The sequence below is a fragment of the Formica exsecta genome, unplaced genomic scaffold (genome assembly GCF_003651465.1).
Source record: "Formica exsecta isolate Colony F162 unplaced genomic scaffold, ASM365146v1 scaffold245, whole genome shotgun sequence".
In the NCBI taxonomy this organism is placed as follows: domain Eukaryota; kingdom Metazoa; phylum Arthropoda; class Insecta; order Hymenoptera; family Formicidae; genus Formica; species Formica exsecta.
In genome coordinates, this window is record NW_021849727.1 from 348,432 (window position 1) to 358,768 (window position 10,337).

General features: G+C 36.5%; 1 protein-coding gene across 2 annotated transcripts in view; it reads left to right on the plus strand.

Annotated features, from left to right (window-relative positions):
- The window catches only part of LOC115236139 (forkhead box protein I1c-like), a 24,132-nt gene that overhangs the window by 6,017 nt on the left and 7,778 nt on the right, over positions 1–10,337 (plus strand). For both annotated transcript variants that reach the window (XM_029808386.1, XM_029808387.1), the window contains exon 2: positions 1,248–1,380. In XM_029808386.1, coding sequence (XP_029664246.1) covers positions 1,248–1,380 — 133 coding nt within the window. The remainder of the gene's footprint in view (positions 1–1,247; positions 1,381–10,337) is intronic.

Below are 10,337 nucleotides of genomic sequence, written 5' to 3' on the forward strand. Positions count from 1 at the left end.
TATATATATATATATAACAAACATAAGAAGATATGACATTGCAAATCCTGACCGGAAATAGGGATAAGGTTTTGGAATTATTTTTGCCACAGAAACTCGCAACAAAATAATTCGCGCCAAACTTTTTGATAAAATGCTTTATTTTCAAGAAAATTATATTTGAAAATTAGAAATATTCTATTATATCTTATCAAATAATTTATCACATCGTGCAACAGGAGCATAATTGAATAGTCAAGTAGCTATAGCAGCTTTTTAAAAAAATTTGTATTCATGTTTGAAAGAATAAGTCGAAGTTGTTCCACATAAAACGATAATTTATAACAAAAATAGAGAGATAATATAAACATGTATGTCTATTTATCTTTATAAAAGTCATAAATAAATGACTGAAATTTTCTTTATGTCATATGTCACAGAATAAAGAAAAGAGTTAAAGGCATCCGGCAAATTGCATAAATCGCTAAATATCTCTAATTAGCCACTTTTTGACAGTTTGAAGATCAATACCATGTTTCGCAACTTGACGATTCGCGAATCTAATATTTAGGAGCCTCGTAAAACCGGATCGCAAATTAACGATCTAACGAGACCGTAAGTTTTGCCCCGGCATAATACGATGTCACAACACCGAGTCGGTGTTTATAAGCTTCCGGTGACGGCACTTCAAACATCGCAAGCACCAAGCCAAAAGTCTTTTGGCCTACCCGCCTCTCTCTCTCTCTCTCTCTCTCTCGCTCTCTCTTTCTCTCTCTTTCTTCTCTCCGTCAAGGGAATTTCTTTACTCTCGCCGTTTGTCGGTGATTTCCCGGTTCGTTTACCTCTCCGTCACTCGAATTCTATTACGACTATATTGTAGGAGAATATTTTAGGGTGACGTGAATTTATCTCGTCGATGCGCCATCCTTTACTGAAAACTTACGCCGTATTTTCCCCTTTTCGAATCTCAATCATTCCGCGAAATAATTTTAGTCTATTGAATGATACGAATCATTTCGATAATATATAGTTTTGATAATATATGCTTGGATTTTTTTTCATTATTTTTTTTAATTGGAATAGTTTAATAGTCATTTTATTGCATGGTCGTATATAATTTTTCTGCGAATTCCAATATTCAATTGACATAATTAATTGAATAGGAGAATTATTTCCAATATATTTTGTTCATCTATTTAGATTAAACTTTACTTTATCCGCAGAAAACTGGGATAGAACGGGAGATTTAATTAATTTGATCTTTTCAGGAGCTGCAGCAGGGGAATGGCAATCTGGGCACCACAGGACTTAGTGGCATGCAGGATTCTCCTCATTCTTTAAAAATCAAACAGGAGCCGTTTCAACTATCACCACCATCGCCCCTACCACATCTTCATCAAGGTATATGTCCTCTTCATCATTATTTCTATCACGCGTTTTTGTGGACTGCAAACTTAAATACCTCCAAACATTATGGTGAGCCGAGGAAAAAACGCTCGATTTTATTTATTAGGAATTCCTCTCGATTAAAAGCAACAAAGAGAAAATGTATTCATCAATTATATTATTGAATTAATTTGAATATTTTTAAACAAAATCTATTTAATTTTAATTGAATGAGAAAAGGTAGAATCGAATCGAATTTTTCTAAACGAATCCTCAAACATACGGCGGTTTCGAAAGAAGAAAAAGCGGGTTGTTGCTAAAGGCTGCGTTCTAATAATACAAAACTGTAGTCTCGGGAGAGAGTGTCGTCGCGAGGGAGGGTCAGGCTTCTCCGCGAGAAAACGGTGATGCGACGATGGCTTTCCCGAGAGAGAAAAGGAGAAGGAATGATATACTGCGAGAGGCTTGTGGCGTACAAGAAGAAAAGAGAGAGAAAGAGAGAAAATCCCAATGTTTCCGCGCGGCATTTAATCACACATTTTATCTCTCTCATCCCTGCGATTATATAGCCTTCTCTACATTGGCCGAGACGAAATTGTCGTCGCGCTCCTATAATTCCGCGGGGCGTAGAAATATCTCGTCATTTATCTCGCGGTGATGAAAGGCAATCTGATGATTTTACGTTCGACGACGCGTCGACGATTTATTGACCGGTATATTCCGAGTACAGCAATATTTGTCTCGATATTTAATAAGTCGGTTTAATGCTGATATGAAAGAGCGAAAGTAAACTCTACACACATACTGTATTAAATAATAGAACTCAACTTTTTTCATTCGAATTTTTCCATGAAAGATAAAGTAATCTCATTCGCGACAAAAATATTTTCAAAAAAAAAAAAAAATATCTTTTGTAATCATATATATATATTTCCTTTTAAAAGTTTTCCGAGAGTTTTTAGATAGGTCCCAAGATTTCTTGCGAATCAAAGGATTCGTTATCGCTGCCAAATGATCCGAGCACGTGGTGTGTGGGTGTGCATTTCTTTCACTCTTAATTTTCGATGGGATACCGAGACGGTTTCTCCCTCGACGGTGGTCGACTATATCGCTATAAGCGATTGCCCGAGGCTCGTCTTTCCGTAGGCAATCGTCAAGAACAGTCGGCAAGAAACATTTACGAAGAGGATTAATAGAGAGAGAGAGAGAGAGAGAGAAAGAGAGAAAAAGCGATAAGCGCTCAGCTCCTTCATCGTCGGGATCGTGTTACCGGACTTTATTATTCGCTAATCGCTGAATGTCAGGATGGATAGATAGGCCGAGATACGACCTCGTCGACACGGCTCTCGCTTGGTCCGATTAATCGCACGTCGGTCTCTTACAGAGCTGAAATCTTAGACGGATATCGATGTCTCCGGTATGTTACGTAGATATGCGCGCGCATCGTGAAGAGACATAATCGCTAATAGTTTCTTAGCCTTCGCTCGAAGATAAGTCTATCAGACAGAAACGCGCAACAGTTGCAAGATACTTATTCGATGAGTCAAAGGATAAAGGAACTTTCACGTTTATAAATTAATAATATTCACAATATTCAATGTTAATGTCATCTGTCATATTTATTATTGTTGGTATTAATTTAATATATTTCTCATATAGAGAAGAGAGAGAGAACATATTATATTTAGTGTTTCGTATCGAATTTAGTATTGCAAATTTAATATTAAATAATAAAATACATTACATTTGATATTTTAAATAATAAATATAGAATAGAGTATTAAAAATAGTGGACGATAGTTAAGTGACAAAGAAACTAATATCAATATATGATTTTCGTGATTGGAAAGTAGAATTGCTAGAATTGTTCGCCGAATGTCTTATAATACTTGCACTAAGTTTATGGAATAACGGAGCTTTCGTTTTTACCGAGTTAAAAGAGAAAAAAAAAAAAATATCGGTAATCTGCAATGTCGTGAATTATCTTCCTTTCTCAGTCCAGAATTATCTTTCTCCTACCGCTTTTGATTTATATGTTTTTGTTTACATTTCTGTCAATTCAATCTCTCGATTATGTCATTCAACAACCTGATCGTTACGCGCCGGTGATATGCGACATTTAAAAACATTGCGAGTTACCCCGAAGATTGTTACACGAGAACAGTGATTATGAAGACAAGCGCGTAAATACAGTGTCGCGGAGAGGAAAGGGTCTCCAAAGGCTGTCTAGAACGAATGCTGCGACAAGAGACAAGAAATAACGAGCGTCTCTCGTGTTCGGGTGGATCGGGGTGTTTAAAGCGTTCGTCCGTAAGAGTTATGATGGCTAATCCGGGAAGGCTGCGCGTGCTTCAGAGCGAAAACCAATGTATCTACGACGACAGCTTCTTCGTGAATTCCACCATGGAGGTCGCGACTTTAGAACGCTCGCATTTAGACCAAGAAATATATCGATAATCATTCTTTTGCCCCATAGTTAGTATCGCGAAAAAAATCGGCAATGAATATAATATTTTGAACTTGTCATCTTTCTCTCTTTCTTTCTCGATTATCTCTTTAGTAGAAGTAAATTTCTATCAAAAGAAAAGAAAAAAATCTTGATTTTGCAAGAATAGATAATTCATAATTTTTTTGGGAACTCTTTTAATGCATCGGGTTCGAAAAATATGAGAAAATGCTTGATTGGACATTTATGGCGATTATACAAAGTTGCGATGCGTAATCTGCCGGGTCACGGCTCGTGCTCTACATCATTATAGTTTGCTCTCGCGCGAACTCTATTCGCCGTTTAACAACGATTACACGCGGCGCAAGTTTATCGAGGCAATAAAGGCCGTACGATAAAGTCGTACAAAATAGCTGACACATCTAATTATAGGGTAGCCGATTATCGCTTAAACGCTGATCTAATTACTAGTGCGCTGCGTTGCGGCCTGATTATATTACGTCTATTGTACGATTGTGGAAATCTAGATGTCCAAGCGAAAAATTTTATATAATTCTTGAATGACAGAATATTTATTTATATTTTCTTATGTTATTATGTATAACAATAATTATATTATTCTCTGATTTATCTAATACATTCATCTAACGTATACATAAATATGGCAGGTATAATTCTTAGAACATAATTTTACATATTTTACACACATAAGACAAATTCTACAAGTTTCTATCAAATATTTATTCAATATTATATATTGAATATTTATTGATTATAAATATATTTTTGAATATATCTTATGTGTGTGAATATATCTTTGTTTTATAGAGTGAGAATCTCTTTCTTTTACATTTGTCTTACAGAGATCACGAATTTAAATCTTGCTTTCGATGTTAATCTAAAATGGCTAATAATAACTCTTTTTTCGAACTTATGACAAAATAAATCGCGGAGTTACAGATACGTGATAGATCTTTTTTGAGGAAAGTACGAATCGATGACCCTGTTTATTTACTTGAAAATCAGGTCAGGGGTGTAATCGTCGTGTATTTGCATCGAAATATATGCGTAGTAAACAAGGGCAATCGGTTTGGCAGGCGATTGCTAATTTTGCGCGATAAGGACTATCGCGCGCGAATGTTATCGCAAAGTAAGTGACGTTACGTCTTGCTGCGGCGTTATAGAAATTGACAGAAGCTACCAAAGTTTCGCGATAAGCTATGGAATGTCGGCTTAAGAATAACAGACGTGTCATTTCGGACAATTAGATATTCTTGTAAGCAAATTTAAGAATGTCGATTTTAAAAATTATGCAAATATGTAGATAATTGAATAAAAATTGGTACGAGAGAGTTTCATAAAAAGATTTGATAATAAAAACCCATTATACAGATATATATATATAATATGTCGATGAACCGAGTTACGGGGATGCTCCCCTCCCCCCCCCCCGTCGAAAGAGAATACGTGTCTACCCTCGTTAAATAATCGAATCCGTTCGACTCCTGCGTTCATTTGTGTTTTCGCGTTCTCGTTTGCGATTGTGTCGAGGGAGGGAGGAAGCTTCTCTTCTGATTAATCAATGCCCGCCAATGGATGGCGGGTATAACGCCTGTGCAAAACAGCACTTCGCGCTGCATATTTACTATAGCAAAACACGATAGCGCGAACGGGGAGATAAGCCTTGTCGTCGCGGATGAAAGAGTGGTCGAAGGAGGGCGGGCACACGGTATCGTCATGTCGCGCGACCGTTCTTGTTCTTTCGAGTCGAAATTTTCTCGTCTTATCTCGCGGGAAATAATTAACGGGCATTACATTGCGTGAACGTTACGTTGCGAATCGGCTCGCCTCGGCTGTGATCGATAAACCGCGGGGTTTACGTAAGCAAAATAATAACTCTGGACGGTGACGTCGTCGTCGTTTCGGCAAATGCAACGCAAACGGAGACATCGAAAAGTTGAATATTGATTCTTTCTAAAAGAAATGTGATCGCGTGCCTTTTCGATGAACACTTATAATGTAATGAAATGTCAAGTTATTTGTACGGCGAATGCGATAATGATAAGACCAAAAATAGTCTCTCATAACAAAATGTTATAAAATACTATTACAAGAAAATTAATTATATAAAATGATACAAATATAAAAATTACTTTATTGATAAAAAAATACGATAGAGATATAGAAAGTAAGAGAGAAATAAGATCACATTTTCAAGCTTAATATAGACGCCCGAAACTATATTTTCTCTTTTTTGCACTAAAAATTGTGTAATATTAAAAATTGAATTCTGGATTATTATATCAGGAAATGAAAGATATCGAGGTGTTTTTAATTACAAATATCGTATATGTGGCAGACGGTTCGAATCGTAGAAAAAAAAATGTGAGCTTGCGTTAACATATGCTTTTCTCTTTACGTCACGACGACGACGACGATGACAATGACAACGACAACGACGACGACGACAACGGCAACGACCATGCTGAGGTCGAGATACCGAACGATGATTGGCTCACGCGGAAGATATCGCGAGATAAGCAGTAGTCGTTGAGATGACCCCCTGGCCCCCGGAGAGTCTATCTTTTATCCTCGTATGAAACCCCCACACGATTCTCTTCACGATGTTCCACTCAAGAGCCTTCTTGGCTGATACATTTCGCGCGTTTAATATGATTCCATGAACTTTTATACAATAAAATTGACTTCTTTATAATTATACATCCAACAGTTGTAAACGCTGAAGATGAAAGAAAGGAGTAAGAGAAAGATAGCAGAGAGAAAACGGCGACGCGAATAAGTGATTATTCTTTTCGAGCATGATGTTTTAAAAGGCGCGTATAGAAAGACAGAGAAGAACGAAAGACAGAGAGATAGAAAGATGAAAAGAGACGACGAGGTAGTTGCCGACGATGGAGTATCGAATTTCTATCGCGAGCCGAGAGTCGCCGCGAGGCTTTCGAGCCCGTTTAAACCTCACCCTAGTCACGCGTCTCGTATATCTTTCTTCTCCCCGTCCCCGTGCCTCACTTTTCTTCTCATTGATCATTTGTACGAATTACTGCGAAAAAGAGAGAGATAAAAAATATGCAATTAGATTAAAAAATTAAAACTAACTTATCTTTTTGGGGGATAACAAAACTTCTATATATCATATCTATATAATATATAATATAAATGTGCTTCTATTAATTCTGTCAAAATTGTTAATGGATGATGATTTTGTGTTTTTTTATATATAGTTTTTTTCATAAAGCGGAAAGTAAAGACGAGCGAACATACAGGCACACACGTACATATGTTTTGTAACGGTTCTCATGTTAATGAGCGTATTACATTTTCAGTACATTTCCTATTCTAATTGTACATCGATACGCGGTCACGTGTACTTTCCTCTTTCGAGTCCTCGCCACTTGATCCCGTCGAATTAGCCGTACGCAAAATCCTATTACGCATGATATCCGGGATGCGCGCGTGCATCGCCTAATTGAGGTCGGTTAGCAAGATTAATTGCGCGGGAATAAATGATACGTAGCAATGATTGATAAAAGCAAAAAATATTTTATAAATAAAACAATATATGATATATAAAATTGACAATATCGTAAAAATTAATTCGCTTAATTATTATAGTCTATAACGAACAAAAAATTCAGATTTCAAAATAGAAGAGTCTGTGGAAAAAATTTTCAAAAATTTCCAAATCATTTGCAAAACCAAGTCAAGAAAAGAAATTCAAACATTATTCTCGATAAAGGTAGTCGTGAAAGAGTCCGGAATTAATTAATCGACAGGCAATTTACAAAATATTTATACTTTGCAGCGATAGCGTTTCGAAAGAATGATCCGTTATCAGTAGCGAGAAATGTGCTCTCGCGTATGTTACGTACACACATGCGGAAACGTAACGCGTGCTCTATGTAATACACGCCAGGAGCTATGTACGTATGTACACGCCAGATAGAGAAAAAGGGGTGGGAAGGGGAGAGCTAAGGTGCATGAGCAAGCAGGCACCAAGATCGCGATAACGTCACTAAACGTTCGCCAACACACCTGACTGCAACTGGAGATTTGCTACGCGACACCCGTTGGTACACATCTGCTCCTGTCTCCCGCGAATAATCCTGATCCTGAAGATGAAATCGTGCGCGTTGTATATATATATATATGAGATGTTCGGAAGAGGACAGAGAAAAATATTTTATTTAAATTCTAATCTCTCTTTCTCTCTCTTTATCAAACAGATATATACAGTAGAATGATTCCAAATGTTAGAGAGAACAAAGATGAAATAGAAAAAAAAAAAAAAAGAATTTTTGGATATAATTTATGATTTTTTTTGATAGGTGTAATTTTTAATTGATGGTATTTATTATAATGTTTCGCGAATAAAACAGAAAAATTCTAAAATATCTTAAATATAAATATCTTTCATAAATATTTATTGAGGAAAATTATTTTTTATTTAACGTTACATAATATAAAATAATCTTGATGTGTGTTGATTATGTTAGGCAGGTATGAGATTAGATTTTTTTTATTATTAAAGATTTCGCTCGAAAAAAGTGAATCAAAAGCAGAAATATCGCAATTAATGTTTCGCAATTTGAAATGGAATGTAGCGGTCAGCGGCTCGAGAAGGCCAGGTGATGTAATAAACAATTACGCAAATTTGGCCTTCGGAGTCATATTTATTTGGAGTACGAAAATGCAATTGCTGCTTTCCTCGATATCCTTCGCCGATGTTCCGCCGACTTTGCAATTTTACGCAACACGGAATGAGAGAGAGAGAGAGAGAGAGAGAGAGGATTCACGGTTCTTGGAATATACATCTACGATTACAACGAGATCGACGAAAAGCCTCGATCTAAATCGACTCGCGCGATAAAGATTTCTCGCTTTAATTAAGTTTTGTCGAGGAAAATGGATCACGATATTCCAAATTTATGGTAAAATTTGCGGGTAAGAAGTCAAACAATTAATCATTTTAATACTGACTTTTTAAATATTGCTGAATTATTAATAATTTGGAACTTGTCACATTTTGCGTCGAAATTTTGGCGTCTTTGATCCTGTATATACATATTTGCAAATAGTCGACGATGACAGCGGGTTCTCTCAAAAGCAGCGGAAGAGGATAGTTATCCGTTTCCGAAGACGAGATGGCTGTATCTCGTTGTCGTTGTTCCGTCACGGTTCTATCGCAATTCACCGAGCGACGCGCGTGATGTCACGACGTATTGTATTTCGCTTATCGGCGCCGGATGCCGATTTCTCGTTCAACCCAGCAGCAGCATTTCAGGAATGCGAATGCCACGGTTTTCTGCGACGACGAAGACGAAGATGACCTTCGCCCCGGAGATCGGCTTTGCCTCGGAGTCTAATCGATATACCTTCTACGCATTATATTTCGTCCGTCATTTCCGTTTTTTTCATGTCACCGGGTTATCATGTGAGGCAGTAGTCTTCGCTCGTTTAACTTCCGGTTGAAACATACACCGTTTGTACCATGCTTGTTTGTTAATTCCACAGTGCCACTAGGCGTATATTTTTAACCGTATCTTTTCTCTCATCATTACACCTCTTTAATTTCCTTTACACAAGATTATAATTTCGAAAATCAAATATCCACTTTGGCAAAATTTTGCGGAAAGATATTAAATTTTTCCGGTTTATTCATTTCAACATGTCTCTACTCTTTACATCAGGGCGATTTGTAACGATGTTAACATGGGATTTAAAAGTACGTATATAAGATTATAGTACCGTCAATCAGCATTCCATTTTACTTTATATTATCATTAATATCAGAATTCTCGTGCTTAAAGTCGCCTACACTTTTTTGAACTCAATCGAGCGACTGGTTATTATCCAGAGATTGTGTATTTCTCTTTTGTGATTGGGGCTCTCGTATATATGTAATACAGTTTGTCGCGGTCATCAGAACATTGCGGATCGATGTTATGACAATAACCGAGCGCGGTAGCATATTCTTGTTTTCAAAACACCGCCTCTCTTCGTGTATACGAGGATGATTCTGGCTTTCGTTGCTGCAGGAAATCGTACACCCCGGTGGCAGCTATGGCTGTATAGAAAGAGAGATTTACGTCGCTACATTAAAACCCATTTTTTTTCTCTTTTTATCCTCGAGTCGGTCCTCCGAGCAATTTTACGGCGCGATAGAGAATAACGTGCATATTTCGCGATGGAAAAATCATATTTCCGGAAATATGAAAAAATCTGAATCGAGATAACCCGGAGATAAAACCGGAAAATATTATTTTATGTTTTAATATTATTAGATATATTAAGAGATCTGACACTATATTAATTACACGATATTAATTAGAGATTCGATGGAGAAAACGTTATAAGTGTAAAAAAGTGAAAATCTCAGGAGAAGCTATTAATTTTGAAACAATAAAAGGTGTTTTTGCGATTAAAAATAAAAGAAATTACATTTAATTAAAAATAAAAAAAATTACATTATTTTATTTTAAAAATAATTTTAGTAATATGACGCATT